Source organism: Denticeps clupeoides, chromosome 1, assembly GCF_900700375.1.
Source record: "Denticeps clupeoides chromosome 1, fDenClu1.1, whole genome shotgun sequence".
NCBI lineage: Eukaryota > Metazoa > Chordata > Actinopteri > Clupeiformes > Denticipitidae > Denticeps > Denticeps clupeoides.
In genome coordinates this window covers 31,618,789-31,643,545 of record NC_041707.1, presented here as the reverse complement: position 1 = coordinate 31,643,545, position 24,757 = coordinate 31,618,789, and the positions used below count along the sequence as shown (strand labels likewise).

Here is a 24,757-nt window from a genome sequence, read left to right as displayed (position 1 = left end):
TTCACAATCATTTCACTTTCATTATTAGTATAATATCTCATAGACCAACCATTCAGCAACCCTAAATATTTCTGCTGTACATAAATGCTCACACCTCTGTACAAGCACACATATACACAGATGCAGCTTGTCCTGCAGCAGTCAGGATATTTTTGTCTCTGTAGGAAGGCTACTTTTGCAGATGAAACAATTGATACGATTATTTCAGGTTGTCGTGGGCCGTGTTGAGGGCTTTGTGTTCTGTACACGTTTTGGTTATTATGGTTTTAGTGATTCTGTTTGGTGTGGGCTTTGTGTGGAATGTTGTGTTTTAGCAGTGTGGTCTCCATAATCTCATCTTCAGTTTGTCCCAGCTACTCTCCCTCTGGCCAGTTTCCAGAAGTGTCTGTCAGTGAGGTCCTGTTAAATAAAGTTTGGATGATTTAGAGCTGCAGTAACAGCTGAGGATTCCTGAGCTTTTTCCTCTCCCTGAGACGCTCAAGTGAACATCTTACACTGTCTTGACCTGCTCACACTCACAGTTATACACACACCAATATACTCACTTACATATACACACTTTATGACTGTACTGTACTGTATTATATATCTTGTAACATTTCAACCTTCACCTTAAGTCTACAGGGAAGTTGCTTGATTCCTTATTTGTTTTTAATTAAATTCTTATCCTATGTGAATATATAGTTTTGTAGGGTCCAGCCAAAATATCCTTGAATTTCATTTGGTTGTCTCTAAAATCTAAATTCAAAAGACACACACAAACAGCCACTCACACTTATATATACATATTGCTTAACACACGTGCCTTGTCCTCATAAACACACACAAGTACACACACTCATTCATCTTGTGTTCACATAAACCTGTACATCTAAATCACACACAGTTTTCACTCTGACCTAAACATGCAGACACACATACACACACACACACACACACACACACAAGAGTCTCCCTTGTCCATTTGTAGGATACAGTGCGTCTGTCAGCAGGTCTATAAGAGCAGCCATTGAGTTTAAGAGCGCCAGAGTGACTGCAGGAAAGAGGGAGGGAGCGAGGGGGGGGGGGGCTCGGCACAAAAACCATTTGCCAGCTTTCTGGGGGCATGTGTGTAGCCCGCTGTCTGTAACTATGCAACTGCAAAAAAACACACCCCATAATATTTACATGGCGCCGTTTTATTTCCACTCAGACCTCCAGAGTGCAAAGAGAGGGGACAGCGAGAGAGACTGAGAGAGCAACCTTGTGGGGGGAATGGATAAAGAGAGAGTATACGATATTTCAGAATGGGGAAAGGGAGTGAGTGAGTGTGTGTGTTGTGTTTTGAGGCAATTCTGGTATGAATGTCCAAGTGGGTTTTGAGTTTGTGAAAGTAGTCCAATACCCCTCTGCAGTCGGCACATTTTCCCCGTCTGGTGATGTTTAGTGTTCCATGTAAGAGGCTGTGTGTGTGTGTGTGTGTGTGTGTGCGCGTTGACCTCAAAGAGTCTGAAGTCAACCACAGCAATAACAGCAAAGTAATGTTTAAGACAATTAGACTAGTGTGTGCGCATTAGGGGTGGGATCCTTGAGGCCCTTCACGATTAGATTCGATAACGATTCAGAAGGCCGCAATGCGATTATAAAACAATTATAGATGCATCTTTCTCCCCCCTCACATTGGTACTTTCAAGGCAAAGCATTTGTAATGTACCAAAATGAATTTACTTCCAATTTATTTTATTATCAAAACCATCAGCTGTGTAATGCTTCAAACAGAAAATAAATTGTACTGCAGTCACAGCTTTGACACATAAATTACTACTTATCTTATTCTTACTCAAAAAGAGTCCCAAGATCTGTCTCTTCAGCAAAGGTCTGACTATCGACTATATCTCTGATGAAACTATAAATATAAAAAAATAAAATAGAGGAAAAATTCTTTACCAGCAACTCAATTGATGCTTGTGGACTAAAAACATAAATACAGCTGCCCATATTCACAAATAATACATTTAACATTTCAAACAATATGTTGTGATCTACGGTGGCCTTGAGCGCAGACCGTGGTTGAAAGTAAAAATTTTGCTCTGTGCTGTGACGCATTTTTGTGCAAACCAATAGAATCAAAGCATCCAAGTGGTCTAGTGTTCGTTCTGCTCCTTCAAAACACACACAATGCGGGAATAGAGGAAAAGCTGATCTTATCAGTCTCTTGAGAGCCCAGAGACCTACAACACATTATCGGCTTACCAGGAGTTTAGAAAACCACACATATATTTGGACTGAGCCCTGCATTAAGCGCAATTCGTTTTTTTTTTGTGAGAAAACATAAACCTTGCAGCGAAGGTAGCAGTCGGTCTGAAAGCAGCTTACTCAGATTTCCTCAACATTGAATTGGTAATTAACAATACTTGATCACTTGATCATTAACAATTTAAAATTCAGAATCTTTCAATTCAGCATCGCAATGCATCAGAAAAAAGATTTTATTCCCCTAGTGCTGACCTCTAAGAAGCCTGCACCTAAATACATTGTGTGTGTGTGTGTGTGTGTGTGTGTGTGTTAGGGTACAAAATGCTTCATCTCAGATCTATCCATCAAAAACTCATGTAGCAGCTGAATCAGGATTTTGCTGATCTGAGAACCGTGCTGGGAGTTGTGTTCAAACATTAATCAATTACATTAAAGTTGGGATGTAGTGTAAAATGTGAATAAATACAGAATAGAATGGTTTGCCAATCGTTTTCAACCTGTATTCAATTGAAAACACTAACAAATCTTGACTCATTTTGAATTTGATGCCTGCAAAACGTTCCAAAAAAGCTAAGACAGGAGCATATATACCACTGTCACAACTTCATTGGAATTGGGGTTATATGTGCCCCTGGTTTGGATTCACGCTTTAGGTGAATGACTGCTGAAACATTTTAATCATACAATTATCAGAAGCCATAATATGTTCCATTCAAATGCATCAAACCATTATTTGTCAGGCTCTAGCAACATAAACTTTATGTGGCATGTAGGTCAGTACCCAATCAGTGCAGGCTGCCTAATTCATTCTGAAACTAAGGATATTTAATGGAAGACAGTTTTTTTATTTTTTTTATTTTGGTCCTTTTGATGCCCTTCATTTTTGGGCCATTTTTAGAATAAAAATCTGTTATTTTTCCAAAAGTGTTTAACCATAAATCTGCCTATGATAAAATAAAGAGCTTAAATTCCACAGGTGGCAAAAATCCAACTCATGCATGTGAAAAGCAGCAAAGTTTTCATCCTTTTTCATTTTTTCTTTCTATTTTCTTTCCTCCCTTTTTTCTCCTGCAGCTGCGAGACCAGCAGTGGAGTTTGGTGATGGAGAGCGCTGTACCCTCAGACCGGGGGAACTACACCTGTGTGGTGCAGAACCAATACGGCACCATCACACACACTTACCAGCTTGATGTGCTCGGTTAGAAAACATTCTCACTCACTATAACACGGGTTTATGCACACACACACACACACACATTCTGTATACTGACAATTTCCGCCAATCTAAACACAAGCTCCTATGTCATCCAGAGCGCTCGCCTCACCGGCCCATCCTCCAAGCGGGCCTCCCAGCCAATCAGACGGTGGTGGTGGGCAGTGACGTGGAGTTCCACTGCAAGGTGTACTCAGACGCACAGCCACACATCCAGTGGCTGAAACACATTGAGGTGAACGGCAGCCGCTACGGCCCCGATGACGTTCCGTACGTGAACATCCTCAAGGTGCGCATGTCTTTTTTTTTCAGCTTGATTTACATCTCATCTGAATTTTCTGTTTTAATGTTTTAATAATCCAGCAGCGGCTCACTCCCAGTCCAAGAATGTTGCAGAACGCCAATGATCAGATGTTTACAGCGTGTTTTTGTCGCTAATGGGGTTTACAACCGACCCCCAAAAAATCCCACTCAACTAATGAATCTTAATTTATTAATTGTGCCCGCTACGTACGAACACAGTGAGGGTCTCTCACTCTCGCTCTCTCTCTCTGTTTCACCACCCCCTGTGTCAGTTGCACTCGTTTACTCGCCCTCCCAGGGCTGGGGAGTAAGGTTCTCTGTTTTTCTTGTTCTCTCAGAGGAAAGGAGCGAGGCAGACATCTGTTTCGTGGCAAAGTGAACCACCACCGCCGCATCACACTGGGAGCACAGGGGATTTAAACTCGGGGATTTAAAGTCGACTGCACGCATTTACCATGTTTAAATTAAACAAGGGGGGGAAATAATAATTTTGACGAAAATTGTGGACTGGGGACGTAAAGAAAGCGGGGGGTGTTTAAGAAACAGAGGGAAGGGTGAGAGACGGAATTGGAGCGAAGGAGCGTTTGAAAGAGAGGGGGGAAGAGACATCAGAAGAGCGAAAGAAGGAGTGAGAGAGCGGGGCCATGGAAAAAGTGAGCGAGGCGAGGCGGAGAGGGCAGACTCAGCACTGGCGGAGGAGCGGAGCGCCAGACCGCGGCTCTATTTCTGACTGTGGGTAATTGAAACAGCGTTTTTACTGGAGCCACCGCGCTCAACCCCCTCCCCTTCACCAGCCCACACCTCCTGTGCCGTCACATGTGTGGCACACGCTGGGGAACGGAGGCCGGGCGAGAAGACAAGGGACGGGGAAAAACGATGGAGAGAGTGGGAGAGAAAAAAATGCTTGGAAGATGTAATTTGAACGAGATAAAAGGGCCCGGCTGGTTTGGTTGAAAGCAGGGCGGTGAATAAACGGGTTTTAAGTACACAGAGCTGCAGCAATGACGTGTGTGTGTGTGAGTGTGTGTATGTGTACTGGATCGTTTTATCTGAATTTGAATTGGCGCGGCATGGGTTTGACTGGTGTATGTGTGTGTTCTTGCAGAACTTTACCAGTAGCAAGACTGAGACGCATGTAAAGCTGAATCTGTTTAAAGTGTCAGAGAAGGACGCAGGAAAATACTCCTGCAAGGCCTTCAACTTTGTAGGCAAGTCTGAGAACTGCTTCTGGCTAATGGTTGAGCAACCCAAAGGTAAACCCCAAAGGGAGTGCGCACACACACACACACATACACACACACACACACAAACAAGTAAACACACGCATTTTAAGCCACACATTCACTAGCTTTTTCTTCACACAAATACACTGCATATATAAGACATATATTTCACACACACGCTCTTACCCCTCTCCTGCTCCCCTGGTGATTGGGTGATTGTTCTCTCTCTGCTTTGCTGGTTTAGGCTCTACACTCATTTGTCTGCTTCTCATTTGCTCTCTGTGGCTGGCGGAATGACAGTGAAAAAGGATCCGCTTCTGTTTTCAGGGCTGAGATTTAGAGAAAGACTAAACATTGGGTCCCCATTTGTGGCTTGTGTGTGTGTGTGTGTGGTGTGGTGTAAGTGTACATGTGTTTCAGTGCACAGTTCACTCACTGTCAATCGATAAAAACTCAAAAATGAGGTCAGGAAACACAAATACACAGGTAGAAAGGCTCACAATGAAACATTGATTTCACATTCCTTCAGGAGACACACACACACATTATAAGGCATTAGCTTGAGCATTAGCATTAGTGACCGCAAACAGAGACTTCTTTTGATTGTTGGCAATGGTATCTTTCCGTCAATGAAATATTCCCCCCGTCACTGCCATAAACGTTACATCTGCTGACAATGTGACTTCAGCTACTCGGCATTGAGCAAATGGTGAATTGAGGTAAAAAAAAAAAAATATGATTCACAAAAAATGTACATGCTCATAGAGGAGGTCACATTTCTTTCAGATGGTACATTTTTGGAGGTGACACCCTCTCCGTTGTCTCTTCTTGCTAAGGTGAAGGGTCTGTTCTGAATTCCTTCTATTAGGTCATCTCCGAGGCAACCGATTGAAGTGTCTTACATGGATCTTCCATCTGATCTATTCATTGCATTCATTTTTTGTTGTTGGTTGTTTCTTTTTCCCCCCAAAGCTCACCTTCTAGTGTTGGTGGTGGTCTACCTGTGGTTTGGGGCGTGTTTTCTTCTTGCTGGTGGTGGTGCCTGACACTCTCTCTCCTTCTCTCCATTTCCCCTGTGCAGACTGCGGGTATTAACACCACAGATAAGGAGCTGGAGGTCCTCTTCTTGCCCAACGTGTCTTTTGAGGATGCGGGGGAGTACACCTGTTTGGCGGGGAACTCTATCGGCTATGCCTATCACTCTGCCTGGTTAACTGTGCTTCCAGGTAGAAACCATGCTCTCTCTCTCTCTCTCTCTCTCTCCCTGATTTTCTCTGTGTTCATTTCCCATCTCATTGATTCATCTCAGATCCCTCATTCACTGACACCTCCGTAACGCCTCATTGTCTCATTATGTGTTCGTCCGCGGGCACTAATGAGCTGAGGAGAGAAACATGACCAGCTTGCAGAACGTGCCCTCGAATGTACTTTTTTACTCAGTAGCACTTTAAATAGAGCGACGCCCTAACAGGAGGCTTAATATTTGTTTAGTATAGGTGTGTGTGTGTGTGTGTGTGTGTGTCTGTATCTGTGTGTTTCCTGAATAGTTTTATGAACAAAAATGATCTGACCAAGTGTTTCAATTACCAAATGCACACACTCACACAATCTAACACACACAGTAACGTCACTGAAACGTTTGGTGCTATTCTTCATCAGTGAGATGTCAAACTAAATCTGAAAGCCCCTCAGGAAGGCTGCATTATGGGTTATTTGTACCTGTGGGGCCTGAGATGGTATTTTAATTAAATTGTATCTCAGTGTGTGTGTGCACCTGGGTGTGTATGTGTGTATTTACACACACAGAGTAGCAGTCTTTCTAAGATAACTTCCCACTGTGTATTTGAACTATAATTGGTTTAGGAGGCTGTATGATCAGGTCTTTAGGATCCCTTTAAACACACACACACACACTAACACACACATACACCAGCCTGAAGCTGAGAATCCCTGTAGAGTTTAAAATCTCACAAAGAATTGAATATACACGGGCCTTAATTACACAGTGGCGTAATTCCCACTTTAAAACCGATTGTCCTCCCAGATGAGCCTCAGATTGTGCTACTGAGTAAAAAGAAACAGAAGGATGGATGAAAGGATGAAACTTTGCACATTTTCATCATATTCATGTTGCCACAGCTTTAGTTCAAGGTTTGCTGTGACTGTCTGACCTCTGTCCCATGTGCTCTTCTTGACCCTTGTCAGCAGTGGAGATGGAGAAGGAGGACGACTATGCCGACATCCTGATCTACGTGACTGGCTGTGTGCTCTTCATCCTTGGCGTGGTCATTGTCATCCTCTGCCGGATGCGCATGAGCACGCCGAAAACGTTGCCGAGCCCTCCAGTCCAAAAACTCTCCAAGTTCCCCCTCAAGAGACAGGTAACAGAAAGTAGATACAAGATTCGATCTGATTATACCTCCCTCTCTCTCTTTCTCTGATCCCTAATTGGCTTCATGGCTTGGCTTATTAACCAAGAATAATAATCAAAAATAGTCATAATAGTCATAAATAATAAATATTATATTTCATTTCTGAAACAGGGGCCACTTTTTTCTTTTTCTTACAAAAGACAGAAACACACACAGGCCTTAGCCCCAGTTTGTTCGGGGCTCGGTGCCCTTGTGCTTGTGAGGTATGAGGCATGCTTGAGGTGTTTGTAAATCCTCTCCAAACATTTACAAATGCCATCGACCCCACTCATTACTGATGTCAGGGCTGGCTCAACAGGCTGTTTGGCTTCGGGGACATGATAACAGCACGTCTGCCGGGGCAAAGAAAAAAGGGAACGTGCACAAAATGTGTAAATCCGTATCCATAGCCCAAAAAATCCAGAGTTCAGTGGCTCCCTACATGGCTGCTTCATTTTGGTTTGACTTTTACCCTCTTTCTCCATCGTCACATATTCAGACACTTACACTACGTATTCAGTGGTGGATGAGTGGACATTGGTGGACATTGTTTATACTAATTATTAATTTAACAACTGATTATATGTGAATGTGCCCTTTATTTCTTGGTGGATGTGTGAATATTCTCTTGGTTTATTGTTTCTATACTGTTAAAATTGTACAGCGAACAAATCTTAATTATTCTATTAATACACTAGCACCCACATTTTAATGTATCCTTGGACCATTTTAGTTTTTTTCCTCAGAATTATATGAACTGTAAAGTGAAATATGGTTCATGTGTGACAGGCGTCCCCTCAGCAGTGAATACATTTTCTCCAGAGAAAGTTGTTTTTTTGAGACATTAAGACCTTGTATCCACCTTAAGAATGAATTTTTTTTCCTCCCTCAGCCCATATGATAAAATCACTCCTGCGTTACTCCTTGTGGTGTAATATTCTCTTTTGACATTTGGGCTGAAACATCACAGAGTCTAATGTTTGTGGGAAAAGATAGATGAGGTGATTATGTAATACCTGAGACAGGCCTTGTCTTAACACACACTAATGCCGGTGCAAACATTTAGCAAACGTCCACTCAGTGTTTACACGTGCAGAGTGTTAAGCAGTGTGGCGCATGTTCAGTAGTGCAAGAGTACAGTAAGTAAGAGTGCAGCGAGAGTCAAGATCAGATTACACGCTTTATCTCTGTCTCTTTCTCTGTCTCTACCACACACACACACACACACGCAATGTCCTGGTAGTATTTAATGTTTTAACTTCTGACAGCTGCATCTGAAACAGATGAGCACACACACTTTTCACACACACTCAGCACTCAGCTGTGAGAATTCATCTGAAATTACAGCACTGAGATCAGTGCCAACTCAGAGAGTGTGTATCTGTGTGCATGTGTGTCATCTTGTACATATAATGTACAGAGTACAAAAGGTCCTCACAACAACAACATTTAATATTTATCTTACTGTGTGTGCGCGTGCATGTATGTGTGTGTGTGTGTGTCTGCATGAGCACATCCATTCAGAATCAGTTCACATTTCATGAGTGATGAAGGGGAGAAAGGAAGTAAACATAAATGGATGTTTAGAGGCGTATTTATGGTCCTTTTATCTGGCTGCTGTTCATTCATCCTCTTCTGTCCATCGATCTTCTCCTCCCCCCGTGCAGGGAGGGGAGATGGAGAACAAGCCCACAAAAATGAGAGCACCTTCAGGAGGTGCACAGAAATGTGTGTGTCGGTGTGTGCTCACAAAGGTGTGTGTGCAGCGTCTCTACGAGTGTGTATTTGTGTGTTTGTGCCTCCAGCTGTTGAGAATCAGTGCTCCGTCTTTTCTGTGTCTGATCCATTATGAGTTGTGCTTGCAGCCAAAATACTCCAGCCAGTGAGTGAGTGTGTGTGTGTGTGTTTGTGTGATGTACCGAGAAATTTCTTTTGCGAAAAGTGCTAAATCTTCATGCAATTCTCTATTATAGCTCTGTCACCCACGTCTCTCTCTGTCTCTCTCTCTCATGGTCCCTTTCAGAGACAATAACAGCTTGTTTTCTTTCTTTTCATAAGCAGGTGTCACTAGAGTCCAACTCCTCCATGAATTCCAACACGCCACTGGTCAGAATCGCCCGCCTGTCATCCAGTGACGGTCCGATGCTGGCCAACGTCTCGGAGCTGGAACTTCCTGCAGACCCCAAGTGGGAGTTTCCACGCAACAAGTGAGACTGACACTCATTTCAACATGATCTTCCACCTGCATTATCCTCAGTAACCCTCTGTTTTTATCATCTATTTTAACCTCACATCATTTCAATCACTAGATTTAAACTGACCTTTTCACATAAAGCAAACCATTTCAGGGTTTTGTCTGGTGAGAAGATAATATATGAACCTTTATCTCAGTATTGCCTGCTGCGTTATTAAAGGGCTTGCCTGTGTTCTTACATAGTTTAGCAGTAAAAGAACACAGCAGCAGTTTTAGTCACATGCTTTGTTCTGCATTGTAGGCTGACGCTGGGTAAGCCTTTGGGGGAGGGCTGCTTTGGTCAGGTGGTGATGGCCGAGGCCATTGGAATTGACAAGGAGAAGCCCAACAAACCCCTCACTGTGGCCGTCAAGATGCTGAAAGGTGTGTGTGCGCATTTTTCCGGCGTGGAACCTCATTTTTTAACTGGTCAGACGCTGATGGGCATATGATGTAACAATGCAGCAAACGGCAGTAACTCGCCAGGCCGAGTGTGTGTGTTTTATGAGTGTGACCCTGTTACATGTCGGCTGTGGAAAGTGATACGCCTTGCAGTACAGATGTGTGTAATGTGTGTGTGTCTGTGTGGTGTTGCAGATGATGCAACAGATAAGGACCTGTCAGATCTGGTGTCTGAAATGGAGATGATGAAGATGATAGGCAAGCACAAGAACATCATCAACCTGCTGGGAGCCTGCACACAGGATGGTAATAACACACACACACACAGCAAACAAGCTCATAAACTGCAAACAGACAAACACACGCATATGTTTCTTTTGCAAAAAGGATTTCAAACATACTAATGTTGTGTAAATGTTGTTGTGTGTGTGTGTGTGTGTGTGTGTGTGTGTGTACAGGGCCATTGTACGTGCTAGTAGAATACGCCTCCAAAGGTAATCTGAGAGAGTACCTGCGGGCGCGCCGCCCTCCCGGCATGGATTACTCCTTTGACACCTGCAAGGTCCCCAACGAGCAGCTCAGCTTCAAAGACCTGGTGTCCTGCGCCTACCAGGTTGCTCGCGGCATGGAATACCTCGCATCACAGAAGGTGTGTGTGTGCTTTGCATTCCTTACTTATTGAGGGACAAATGTCTCCCGCCTGGAAACTGAACTGCTGCTATTATTTATTTAAGGGTAGGCTTCTTTCTGTTGCATATATAGGAACATTCTGTTGCATAATAGGAACATTCGCTGAGCAAACTGGCTAGATTTGTGAAGGAGAGGATGATGAAGATTACATTTTTATTTGCATTTGGTATTTATACATTTTTATTCTTGTGTTTGCATGTCCACAGTGTATCCACAGAGACCTGGCGGCCCGAAATGTCCTGGTAACGGAGGACAACGTGATGAAGATTGCAGACTTTGGCCTTGCACGAGATGTACACAACATAGACTACTACAAGAAGACCACCAATGTAAGTTCACGCACAATACACTGATGGGTTTTCGAGTGACCTGTCTGAAGTCATGTTTGTAATGTCTGTTCAGTATTAATAAGAATTAATTTGCCATCTACCAGGACACCGTGTACTGTACTCCACTGTATGGCACAAATGCTGATTATGCTGACTCTCTGAGTGTCTCTCTGGTTTTTTTCAACACTGCCCTGTTGAAATTAATTTACACAGCCACAACATAAAATACATAATTCAAATCTTAATAAGAGCCTTTGGAGAACATTCATTCTTTTATCTCCAAATGAACCCATACACTCATAGCACTCAATGCAGAACAGAACCGCATGAGGACAGAGTGGCGAAGTTTGTGTATTTGTGTAACGGGGATGCATTGTATTCGGTTGGTGCCCCTGTGGCGCTGATCTCAAACTGCAGCATCAGCATTTCTGTTGTTCTCCAGCGGCGTGTTGCTCTTGCCTCTGCTCTGTTGTTCTAAGCTGTCCTGATGTTTCTCTCCCTCCGCTTTTGTTCTGTCGTCCCAGGGCCGTCTGCCTGTGAAGTGGATGGCACCAGAGGCTCTGTTCGACAGAGTGTACACACACCAGAGCGATGTGTGAGTACATACACACACACACACACAGTTACAGTACACGCACCCATTAGATGTACATAAATGTTCAACTCTCATGTGAAGAGTTTTTTTACTGAATTAAATTGCTCAGTTCAAAGGGAACACCCATCAGTCTCTGTCCCTTGCTGGTCCTTATTAAACAAGTTGATATAGCTGTGTAGTCATGGTGTGTTGTAATAACCTACACATTCCATTAGTTTTGGTGACGCAGGAAAAAGTAGTTGGACCTCAATCTGAATCTGGCTTTGTTCATGAATCAAGACGCTAGAATCAATTTTAACCCCCCACAAAATCACACACCCCTTTGCAGTTCTGAAACTGCAGGAAGAAGAAGATGATGATGATGATAGGAAGAGACTGCAGTAACAGCACTAACTGCAGCAGCTGGTCATGAGAGACATCCCAATCATTCACTCTCCTTCCAGCCCAGGAGGGATTTTCACATTCCAGTCCTGTTTCAACTCTAATCTCTTAACCGACAATCTCACACACACACACACACACACACACGCTGATGGTTTTTATCAGTCACTATTTTCTTCATTGTCATATTTTTATACATTCCTTATGTGCAATCGCTTATACATGTGATTTACATGTACGCACATACAAAAACACACACGCAGTCATTGTGATTCCATTTTGGTTTAGGATCAGTTTAGGGGTTGGATGAAGTTAAGAGTTAATGTAGTAGTTTTTAATTCATATTTTGTATAGTTATCACCCTAAGTCCTCTAATCGATATAAATGAAAACAGATTCTGACATGGAGATAATGAGCTGATAGTGTTCCGATGATGACGGGCCAATTATTCAAGCCTTACAGCCGTGAGATTGGTACCGCTTGGCTTGCTAGTATTTGCTCGCTGGTATTTTAGGAGGGTGTGTAAGTGTGTGCGTGCGTGCGCGTGTGTGTGTGTGTGTGTGTGTGTGTGTGTGTGTGTGTGGTTAGGAGCGTGGCTAATTTGATTAGCAGTGCTTAGCAGTGGCATGGGAGGAATGAAGCCAAACAAAAGCAGCCTGGTCCCTCTCTCACACACACACATTCAGACACGTATTAACAGCTTCACTTAATACTAACAATGCTGCTATCTCACATCCGCCATCAGCGGGTATGATGTGTGTGTGTCAGACTCTAATTCAATTTTGAATCAGGTTTTTAGCCACATGAGACTGTTTATCACTTCGCACTCACAAAGTGTAAGGGTGAGGTGGGAGGAGAACAGTCCACTGAAACACTTCCCTCTTAATTCAGTGGACTACAAATCCAAGGATGTTCCAATAAATCGCAATCCTATTCAACACAGTTATTTTACCAACTGGTTGCCCAATCAGACACCCTGAAATATGAAGGACTGGTCCAGGCTACATATATATTTTTAGGGCCATTGGCATTGCTAGCAATTTCTAGATGTTGGTGAGATCAAATTAGCTTTGATCCTGTGAAACTGCAGCATTACACAACATTGTGTCCCCTTACACCTCAGACCCGTAACATCTGAGCATTATGCGGTGCTCTGAGAATGTTGTTTTGCCCAACAACTACCAAAGTGTGTGGTGAGACCCCACATGTGGCGCAGGTTGCTAGAGCCCTGTTGGTCCGTCACATGCCCTACTGCCACCCAATCAGAGCCCAGCATCTGGGAACATCTGACCGCGATCCAGCTTAAGAGTCCCGGCGATTTGGCAGAGAGGAATTCCTGCACCCAGATGTGCAGAACTGGGAGTCACAGCTGGCCATCGCTTTCTCTCTCGTTCAAAGCGGAGCTTGCTTGTTTGTGTTAAATTCATTTGAACAGATTTGATGAGCTTGTTGGTCGTTGGAGCTGCCCCTGATTTATTCTGCCCCGAACCCATTGCAACTGTAATAATTGTCAAATCGAATTTAAAAGATTTAGACTCTCTTCAGATGCAACAAGATTTGCTTTATTTTTTTTTGGAAAATGAAATCACAATTAACCGGAGGTAACCTATTCTGGGATGGGATTAATTCTGCAGAGCGCAAATGTCATATTGGTTCAGGGCTATGGCTGACCTATGACCCTTCTCCTGTGCCTTTGCAGGTGGTCATACGGAGTGTTGCTATGGGAGATTTTCACGTTGGGTGGGTCGCCGTACCCTGGCATCCCAGTGGAGGAGCTGTTTAAACTGCTGAAGGAGGGACACCGCATGGACAAGCCAGCCAACTGCACCCATGAGCTGTATGTACACAACACAAACACACACACACTTCTCAGATCTATTCAGTAATTATTCATTTATTCATAAACACAGAATGTGACAGGTTCTGTTCCCTTTTCTCCTTTTCTGTGTGTGTGTAGGTATATGATAATGAGGGAGTGCTGGCATGCCGTTCCATCTCAGCGGCCCACATTCAGACAGCTGGTGGAGGATCATGACCGTGTTCTGTCCATGACCTCCACTGATGTAAGACATTCATACAGATCACAGGATTCATGGCATCTCCCCTCCCTTCTCAGTTCCTCTCCTTTCCAGTCCTCTCCTCCCCTCCCAGTTTCTTCTCTCCCTTTCATTCGGTCTGTGTGATATGTATCTGTGTGTGTTTCTGTGCAGGAGTATCTGGATCTGTCGGTGTCATTTGAGCAGTACTCTCCTGCCTGCCCCGACTCCGGCAGCACCTGCTCCTCGGGTGACGACTCAGTGTTCGCCCACGACCCCTTACCAGACGCTCCCTGCCTACCCCAGCATCACCTCTGCAACGGCGTCATCAGGACATAGCCCTTCAGAGAGATGAGCCAGGAGTCACATATGCTGTAGGAAGGACTGGTGCAGTTTCTGCAGGAATGGATTTTGTCTTCTTCCAAATGCCAAACTTTTATTTATCTTTTTTTTTTTTTTAGAAACAAAATTCCTATTTTTCTACTCGGCCAGTTTCATTCTGAACACTCCCAACAGTCTAGCCATTCCGTGCCTACCAAAAAACAAACAAACTATCTTAAAGGGATCATCAGGGTGGACCTACACCGATGACAAGAGTGTTGGCAAGCATGTGTGTATGAAAGTCTGTGTGTGTGTGTGTGTGTGTGTGTGTGTGTGTCAGTTCTGCACTTAATGTTTTTGTTATTGCAATAACTGAACAAAGCCTGAATCGGACAAACGTCTGCAGCCTTCTTAAAGAACCTTTTACTTCCTGCTGTTCCAGCGCATCTCTCTGGGTTCAGGAACTGAGAGGGTGGGGCGACTCCTCCCTCAGACCACGCCCACAACCGAATCAGTGAACCCAGTCAAGAAACACAACCGTAACGAACAAGCTCCCAGAAAATCGAGTTGTGTGTGTCTTTTTGTATTTATCTTTCAGAAAGTTTTATTGTAAATATATTAATATAACAACAGCATGTATCAGATGGCAGTTGGCAGCCGAGTGCGTTCCCAGACATTTTTACTCTCGAAAGAGATGCTTCACAGTTTGCTATACACTGTTGAGATCTTGTACACATTTAATCTGAAATGATGCAAAAGTTTTATTGGAGTAATTAAATTGTATATTTGTAAAGGTATTTATAGACATAACATACAGTTTTTAAGGTCTAAAAAATAGTTTTTTTTTGTACTGTAAACAGTTTGTTTTTTCCAGATTTTAATTTTTTGTAACTTATTTTCAACAGAAGTGCAACGCCTGGTTAATGGTTCCTTTCCTAATGTTTTTTTTTTTTAGTCTGTCTTTTTGTTTACTGAATGAATGTATGGAAAATGCTGTTTTGCAATTATGAAATCATCAGCAACGGTTTTAAACTCCCCAAAAACCTGGACAGAAGAGGACTTGGGAAACATGAGAACATTCACCACGAACACCAAACCTCTTCCTTTTTCCTTAGTTTTCTCTCATTTCTTTCTGAGTTGTGGAATCGGGGTGCCTGCGTTACATTTGCGTCACTGTGGCCACGAGTGGAGCAGATACTCGGGCACAGAAAGACAGTTCATGTGTTAACGCTGGTCCCTGGAGCGGGCGCTGAAAAAGCCCAGTTGTCCCTGCGGACTCTCAATTGGCTGTTCGGCTAAAACACTGTCTGTTATTACTTCTTTTATTCATGCAAATGTGCCATCAGTTTGTTTTTCTTTTTTCTTGTCGTTTTTTGAAGCTCTGTGATACAGTGTTCAGTGCTGGAGACGGCTGCAGATCTCGAGCGCTTCTGCTATATGAAGGAAAGCCGTGGGCTTAAAGCCCACTTAGCACAAACTAGAGTCGTGCGATTTTTGTGTATGTGTATGTGTGTGGCTTTGACGTCTTTGCGAGGACTTAGTGAGGACCTTAGAGTGAAATGATCCTTTTTTGTTCTACAGAAACAGTTTAGTTTTAGTTTTTCGTTTTGTTACTTAGAGGGCGGTACATATTTATAATACATATATTAAATATTTATTACCATAGGTCCATGCAAAGATATGAGTGTGCTTGTGTGTGAATGTGTGTAGCCACAGGGGCTTCCGCAGTTTAAAACACTTAATGTAATGCAACAGTGCAACTTAGAAAGTTTTCGTTTTGAATTGTTTTTATTTTCTGGTGTAGCCAGACCCATTAATGTTCCCGGTCAATCAGACTCTCTGTGCCTGAATTGTGGGGGGATTGTGGGATAGCTTTCGGAGATGTTTACAAATGTTTACGCAGCAGATCCGCATTCGGCAATAATCTGAGAAAGGGACTGAGGAGAGAGGGAGACGATTCGCATGCTGCTTAATGAGAAGAGACGGCGAGAGACACGCGGGCGTCGGCCGTTTCTTGCAGCATTCTTTCTCTTACTGGTTTAATTGACCCATTTTTGGTAGAATTTAAGTGCCTGAAACATGAAGAGAAAAGTGAAGTCTGGAAGGGCGAGGAAGAAAAAAAGGAGGAAGACGTTCATCTTCTTGAATGTAGACGTGCAGACAGTAAAAGCAAAACTGCCCTAAAAAACATGTAATACATTTTCAAGTAGAAAACTAGGCACTTGTTGAGGCAGGTTTAGGTGGAGATTTGATATTAATGGTGATGCTCTTTAATTTATTGTTTCAGGTTTAGATAAAGCTTTCCCTATGGTGAGAGTGTTTTTTTATTAGATTCTGTAATCTTCCTCTCCCCCTGCGTCTCGTATGAAGTGTCCATCATTCAGTTTGTCTTCCACTTATGCTTCAACTGGACAAATCACATTCATGTTTTTTAATAGAACTTTTTACAGCCAAAAAAAAAAAAAAGAACTGCTGTGAACTTTGGCCTCTGACCTGCCTGTTAAGGCCTTCCTCATTTTGTGACAGATACATCGGATGACACTTGGATAGCGATTCTCCTTTATATGGCGGCATGGGGGGAGGTTGAAATCTCTCGGATCATTGTAGAAACTTATGATGTTTGAAACGAACAGCAATATGAGTCTGACTAAAACTCTTTCATTTTCATTTCTCTTCTGTTTCAGTGTTCATAACACCACACAGCTCTTATTGGAATAAAAAATGTCTATAACCATTTTTTCTTTGTCAGCAAATGGCTGCTGACCGTCACATAGATTTTATTTAGATGTGTGAAATGATTTGTTTTATGAAAAGAAAAGCAATTTAGAGAGTTTTTTTTGTTGTTGTTGTTTTCCTGTTTGAAAATATTAAATCTTTAACCAAATGAACCATTCCATATAGATCCTCTGGCACTTCCGGTTTATTTGTTTGCAGAATAAATTTCTTTCAGCCCTAGATGAACGTAATCATCCACTCAAGTGTAAACTGTCTGACTAAAGAATTGCTATGAAACGATTTTTCACCCCCCACCCCCCTCTCACAATCTCCGCTGAAACGTTCCTCGGTGTGGAAGCCCTGCCTCCGGGGGGTGGAGCCACAGCTCAACGCTCACGAGTGTTCGCCTGACGAAAACTATGCTGTCATAGGCAATAAAGATGTTAAAACCTGAAGCTGCTGTGTCGAACCCTTCACACAGCGAATGGATTAGCATTTGAAAAGTATCTGATGCTGATGGCTGATGCAAGTGCATTCATCAGAAAATTTTATTCAGTCAAGCACACAGAACATCTGAAGTTTTATCGCTTTTTTTCTCCGACAGGCCTGTTTGAACATGAATCTGACCAAAAAAAAAAAAACGTTTTAAGAAAACACAACACACCCCTCCGCCGGGGTTTTGTCAAAACAGTCAGGACAGCACGTTTAACACCCAATATTACTGTAGCTTTTACCAGGAATGAGGTTTCAGCTCATCACATCTGACTGACAGCTCTTGCTGAATGTGTGCAGACACGTTCCTCTCAGCACACTGTCTGGACCTCCTTCACTTAAACGCTTTGGCACGTCGCTGCAGCAAGTCGGGATCGCTCAAGGCATTTGTCTCCCATTAGCCACAGCCTTCAGATTTCAACATGGCTGAATAGTTTCTACGCTGTGTTTCTACAAAGCTTGTGATCAAACTTGTTCCGAGACTTGATGAGATACTACAGATCCGACCTGAAAAATGAGGCACTTTGTAGGTCTGGGAGCTCCAATAGTATTTGAGAACTGAACTGAAGAAAAATTTAATTAAACCGCATTTAGTTCCAGAATTTTGTTTAATAACAGCAATACAGTAACACATCTCTTTAGTTATCATTTCTCAAAGAATGAAACTTGTTGTTGTTGTCAAAGATGAATCTATTTCATCATGGAAGAAAATTCTCTCAGCAAGGGTCATAAAAGAAATATGACAGCCCAAGATGTGTCATTACCTGAAGTCATGTAACAGGTCCGGTTCTTCACTGCATCAAATGAGCCACAGATGCTTGGATAAAGTGCAGTTGATAAATCTTGTTAAGCAAAATCAGACAGTCTATCTCAAGACAAAATGTTCAAAGAAAGTGCAATATCTTGGTTTAAATGACAGAGTAATGATGGTTTTAGAATTGGTCTGCACACACCACATATAGGTTTGTGGTGCTCAACTAAGAGGACCTAATAAAAGCTATAAAGAACTTACATTATTAATGTATTAATGTAGACATAGTAATTGTCACCCTAATAAAACAAGACTCCACATGGGTAACACATTGAACGTGAATTAAGATATTAATTTCAACATGATTTCATAATTATGTGCAATAGGCATGTTGGTATTTCAATATTCTTTTACAGCAAATATGGAATAATAAAAACTGAAGTTGACAAAAGGAATATGTATATAAAGACTGGATGAATGATAAATATGGAAACCATTTATATTTTTTATAATTCATTCATGGATTCATGCACAATTCATTTTCTTTTGTATTCTCTGTCTGCAAGTGAAATGAACTTTTTTGTAATATTATTTATACATTGAGAAGCTACTGAAATAACTACTAAATTATAAAGTTTGTGAATTATGACTATTTGGACCAGGCTTCGAAACCTTTGTGACAGTGAGCAGTACTCTTCTTGAGGGAGGGTTCCTTGAGCATGATGTGTGTTTCTGCCTTACACACAAGTTCGACACTCCACAGAGTCACATTTACATTTACATTTAATCCAGAGCGATTTACAACGCGCTTTCATGTTACCATCGATGAAGCGATCAATTCTGGTCACGTCACTGACAAAGGCAGCAAAGCTTCAGCAAAAAGCTCGTCAACCCTGCCCACTCCAGCTCTAACTCTGTAGGTAGCACCCGCACCCAAAACTGCATACTATGGGGTAAAGTCAACACTGGGTACAAATAACTGGGGTTGGCAGTGTGTGTGTGTGTGTGTGTGTGTGTGCGTGCTGTTCCTGTCCTCAGTCAACAAACTCAAATATTTTCCCCAACCAAGAAGAGACTAAAATGGTCAGTGAACAAACATACCCTCCCACATACAGAAGTGTAGGCACAGGCATACGCTGCATCCATTTTGAAATGTCCCCACCCTGATTTTGTAATCTATATGAGAAAAAGCACACGTAAATACATAAAAGCGATGTAATACATATTTCTAATCGCCCATGTACACTTTTGCTAACCCAAAATTATAATTCTACCCCGAAACCTGCACGCTGAGGACATTTCTTCCCTACGAAGATTAAAAATAGATTAAATAAAAAATACACGTCGACACAAACACACACAGAGACCATGCTATTTAGTACTTTCTGGTTATTTCTCTGTGGGAAAAATGTGTGGTTTTGTGTGGCTGTGTGTGTGTGTGGATGTGTGTGGATGTGTGTATATATGTTAGTGTGGTTTGAAAGTATGCAATAACAGCCCAGTTTAGCAATGGCTGAAAATAATGAGTAGTACTGGGCAGAGAGGGAGTGGCAGAACTTATTTTTGCTTTAGGTTTAATGAAGAACAAGTTTGTGTTTTGTTCACACACACACACACACACACACACACAAAAGCTCAGCAAAACCAATTTGTCCCAATCAAAAGAACAAAGCAAGAAAAAAAGACAAGAATTCATGAACACATGGAAATTTCATTCTGATAAAGTAAAAATCCTAAAGATGACTATAGGCTTGTTACTGAGAAATTTTTAATATATAGTGTATGCATAATTCATGCTGTGAAGATACCGTACAGATACTCTGAATTATAAATGCATACTCTGTGTCCTGCCTGGGTGCACCGTGGTGAATATGGCCTTTGTTTTTAGAAGGTTCTGGAAGGTTAAATATACTCTTGTCCACAGCAGCTCTCCCTGTGGCCTCAAGCGTGTGTGTGGCCCAAAGTGTATCTATCCACTGTTGTTTAGCCACATGGGTCCACCAGAGTTAAGTGTGTGTGTGTGTGTGTGTGTTTGTGTGTGTGTGTGTGTGTGTGTGTGTGTGTGTGTGTTTAACTCCCCATGCATTTATCGTTATGAAAAACTTAATTGACCTCAGTTTAGAGATTGGGGTCCAAGTGTGTGTGTGTTTGCTGCGCTATGAGGGCTACAAGGTGTGTATGAACATGTGTGCAAATGTGTGTTCCTCTGTGTGTGTGTGTGTGTGTGTGTGTGTGTGTGTGTGTTGGGAGGGGGAAGGGGGGGCAAGCTCCTGTAACTGGATGCTGGAATGTTGTCAGTGTGACGGAGAGTAATCAGTGATTAGCAATGCTGTGGCCATGACAGCCATGGGGCAGAGAGACATCTGGCAACAGGTGTTTTCACACACACTCACGCTTGCATTATGCAAACACGCACACGGTAAACTATTGCCGTAGTAACCAAGCATCTCATATATTGTTAAGTTACAGGCCCTGATGAGCCCTGTTCCTGCAGGAACGGTTCATCCATGGCCAATTGTACTCGCACACTGGCGTATTCTGATACTATTGCTTTTTAAAGCGTTTGGCTTTAATCTAAATTTAGCCCCTCTGATGGAGTGGCCTGGTTGGGAGTCTTGGATCATTTTGAGTGAGTGAGTTTACATATCTGGTTGAATGGCAGGTGATGTGGGGAAAAAGCCTTTTTAATATTCTTTACCATTTTTCTGATCATTCGTTTTCAAATCAAGTATCTGATAACAAGACTGATCTTGAAATGTCACATAAATACAATTTATGCTGACTATAAATCATTCAGATTTGGGGACATGCAGAAAAAGCTCCATATGTTCTCTTTTGGAATGACTCCAAAAGAATGATTTTGGTAGAAAAAAAAAAAAATTTTTTTTTTTACTCAGCAAATGCCTGTTTCTTTAACTGAACAGGATGCTGTATACCTGACCACCATCGCTCACTTTCCCTTTCTCCTTAATACATGCCCATCCACACACATCATTCACTCACACACTTACACCTATGGCCATTTTTAAGTCACCAATTCATCTAGAGTGCTGGACACAAAAAAAAGATGCACAAAACCAGGATCCAATTACTGCAGTAGTTTCAAACTGTGGGATAAATAATAACAAAAATGAAATATTGCAACACATGAAAACATATAAATTGAGCTCCTCTATTTTGAGAGTCTGTATATGTTGCATTGACTCTTTGTTTAATATAAAAACAAAACATGATTTGTGATGATAACATACAGTAAATCTTGGCATTGTGTGTTTGGAGAACAATACATCAGCTTTGTCTAGATATCAATGTTAATGATTGGCTGAGGAAAACCAACACATCTCTTCTCAATCTAACATCATATTAATTCAAAAGAAACCAAAACAAAATGGCAACACAAACACACACAATAAAAACCAATTCTCAGCAGTACCATACTGTTATTGCAAAGAGAAGATGAAAAGGGGTAGATTAGAAAGACAGGAACAGATAAGAAGATGTGGGAAAGGAGGCATCACTAAACGGCCCAATGCTTGGGGTTATGTTAAGGGGTGGGGTTCAGGCTCATGTCGAGGTGGTGTTATATTTATAGTCCATATGAGAATATGTGAATGTGTAAGTCCAGTCTGTGTGTGTTTGGAGAGGTGGGTGTGTTTGATTTGGGGGTGTGATTTAATATCACAATGTGCCATTTGGTCAATAGACCCCAGAAATAATAAGTTGGTGTCACTTTCATTGTTCATCATCCTAATGACACAAGTATTTCTGTGTGTGTGTCTCATTTGTTAAAAGAAATGTGGAAAACAACAACACGTGGCCCTCCTTTACAAGTTAATATCATTACCGAAATACTAAGATACTGTTTTATAGAGATAGTGTGTCTGTGTGTGTGTTGTGTGTTTAGTGTCAGGTCTGGGTTTGACTCTTACTGAACTGAAAAGAATGTTGTTGTCGTTCGGTGGTTCATCGTAAATGATCTGTGATTCAAAGGAATTGCCGTTGACTTATTTGCTGTGAAATAAGCCATCATTAAACTGCAATAAACGCTTCCATGTGTGACCTGGTTCTAGGTTCTCCTAAGGTAAACAATCCAAATAATAGAACAGAACTCTTGCTTTCTCCCTGTCTAGGACCAGAGGAGAAATGGCAATTGCAGAATGAGTAAAGTCAGATCATTTAAACTGTTAAGGTTATTTGGATGTTTGGAGGGGTCATGGGGACACATCAGTTAATTCAAACAATGCATGAAACCGTTATCATATGTATTCTGTTAGCAACAAAATGTTCTTAGAAGCTGGAGTTGGAGTGTTGTCTGCAGATGTTGTGAGATCTTTGCGCAACGTTCCAGGAACATTCCATGTAACAGTAGCTGGAACGGGCTTTGTTGCAAATAACTGTTGACATGGATTCAGATGGATAACAAGACCCCCGAATTCTCAATATCCCTCTGTCATTGCACCCCAGACTGATTGTATTTCTATCTTTAAAAAAAAAGCAGCACTGCCGTCTGTTCACCATTTTCAACACACGACCAGGCAGAAGAGATATTCAGGCATAATTACACATGAACACAGGCACATGGAAACATACACAGTTCTCTCTGTTGGTGAAGCGCTGTTAAGCCCGACAGTGTTAGCGTGCCAGCATAGATGTGTGACCGTCTGATGGCATCTGCGTGATTATGATGAGAGTGGGAGATACAGGGAGCACTATGCTGCTGGCAGACTGTTTGTGTTGGACCATTGACTCGGGTGTGTTTGAGATGAGGGGGCACTCTGTTCCCTTTCCTGTGATCAGGTCTGGTCGTAAATTTTGGTGTCCGTGCTCGAATGGCCTCGACCGTGAATGGAGCTTTTGTGTTGCAGTCTGCAAGACGTACCTGAACGTTGACCTGTAAAAACTCCCTGCACAGAGCACACAGTAACCTACAAGGATCTTTTTTGGGGGGCTAGGTGTCCAGCTGAAGTGGGTAGTAACAAGTTACATTTACTCCGTTACATTTACTTGAGTGTTTTTTAAATTACACCTTTTATAATCCTAATTTACTTTTCATTACATCAATATTCAATACATTTGACTGGTTACTTTGTCAAACTTTACATGCTTTATTTTTGCCAGACAGACCCGCCGACGTTTCACGTTTCACCATTCAGATGTAGCAGCAATAAACAATAACCACATGACACGTTTTCACCAATCAGACGTCGAGGAGACGGGGGGGTGCTGAGTAATATAACTAACTACAAGATCATTGACTAGCTCTGCATTTCTTGTCATCAAACTATGAGAATAAAAGAATATTGTGTGAGCACGCATAGTATAATAGTCTTTTCCAGGGGAGATATTTTAAAAGTGAAGTGATTGTCACATGTGTCCTCTGCATTTAACCCATCACCCTGAGTGAGCAGTGGTCAGCCATGACAGGCACCCAGGGAGCAGTGTGTGGGGACGGTGCTTTGCTCAGTAGCACCTCAGTGGCACCTTGGCGGTTCGGGATTCGAACCGGCAACCTTCTGATTACGGGGCCACTTCCTTAACTGCTAGGCCACCACTGCCCAATTTTGTGTTTTGCAAGCAGCTAGCTCACTACTACGGAGCCCCTTAAGCACCATGAAATGATCATGTGTGCACAAAAATGGGGCGGTGGTGGCCTAGTGATTAAGAAGGCGGCCCCGTAGTCAGAATTTTGCCAGTTCAAATCCCAAGTCGCCAAGGTGCCACTGAGGTGCCACTGAGCAAAGGACCGTCCCCAAACACTGCTCCCCGGGCGCCTGTCATGGCTGCCCACTGCTCACCAAGGGTGACAGTTAAATGCAGAGGACACATTTCGTTGTGTCACCGTGTGCTGTGCTCCAGTGCTTCACAATGACAATCTCTTCACTTTCACAAGTTTCTGAACTACAGTCTGTGGGCTCAAGTTAGGACAGTCGTTTAATATTCCTAAAGCTTTTATGAAATGCCCCCTATAACTTTTGGATCACTGTTGTTTTGTAGGAATTCAGACAAATTATTAAAGTTGACTAGCTCAGTCCTCTCCATCATGTGGAGTGTATTTTATGCTTTTAGAGGTGTAAATAAATTTTAAGTAAATTATTTTAAACAACCCTTTGTTAAGCCTGTAGATCATTGAACCATCATTGTCTTACTAATGTTATTTTGACAAATTTGCTTGAAGAAAATGTACACTGCTCCAAAAAATAAATGGAACACAAAAATTAGACATCCTGGATCTGAACAAATTAAATATTCTTGAATGTGCTGACAACAAAATCACACAAAAATTACTGATGGAAATCAAATGTATGAACTCACAGAGGTCTGGATTTAGAGTCACGCTCAAAACATTACAGCTGATCCAACTTGGATGTAATGTCCGTAAAACAAGTAAAAATGAGGCTCAGTAGTGTGTGTGGCCTCCACATGCCTG

The 24,757-nt window shown here is 42.2% G+C and overlaps 1 protein-coding gene across 11 annotated transcripts in view; it reads left to right on the top strand.

Annotated features, from left to right (window-relative positions):
• Positions 1–17,256, top strand: part of fgfr3 (fibroblast growth factor receptor 3) — a 33,726-nt gene extending 16,470 nt beyond the window's left edge. For 2 of the 11 annotated variants that reach the window (XM_028999361.1, XM_028998899.1), the window contains exons 6-18: positions 3,310–3,433; positions 3,547–3,737; positions 6,056–6,200; positions 7,180–7,355; positions 9,444–9,592; positions 9,881–10,002; positions 10,216–10,326; positions 10,479–10,669; positions 10,917–11,039; positions 11,564–11,634; positions 13,715–13,852; positions 13,973–14,078; positions 14,226–17,256. In XM_028999361.1, coding sequence (XP_028855194.1) covers positions 3,310–3,433; positions 3,547–3,737; positions 6,056–6,200; positions 7,180–7,355; positions 9,444–9,592; positions 9,881–10,002; positions 10,216–10,326; positions 10,479–10,669; positions 10,917–11,039; positions 11,564–11,634; positions 13,715–13,852; positions 13,973–14,078; positions 14,226–14,390 — 1,812 coding nt within the window. In that variant the 3' untranslated portion in view covers positions 14,391–17,256. Of the gene's footprint in view, positions 1–3,309; positions 3,434–3,546; positions 3,738–4,856; positions 5,005–6,055; positions 6,201–7,179; positions 7,362–9,443; positions 9,593–9,880; positions 10,003–10,215; positions 10,327–10,478; positions 10,670–10,916; positions 11,040–11,563; positions 11,635–13,714; positions 13,853–13,972; positions 14,079–14,225 lie in introns of all 11 variants that reach the window. The other 9 variants (XM_028999276.1, XM_028998730.1, XM_028999196.1 and 6 more) reach the window with 7 other exon arrangements.
• The last annotated feature ends 7,501 nt before the right edge of the window (positions 17,257–24,757 follow it).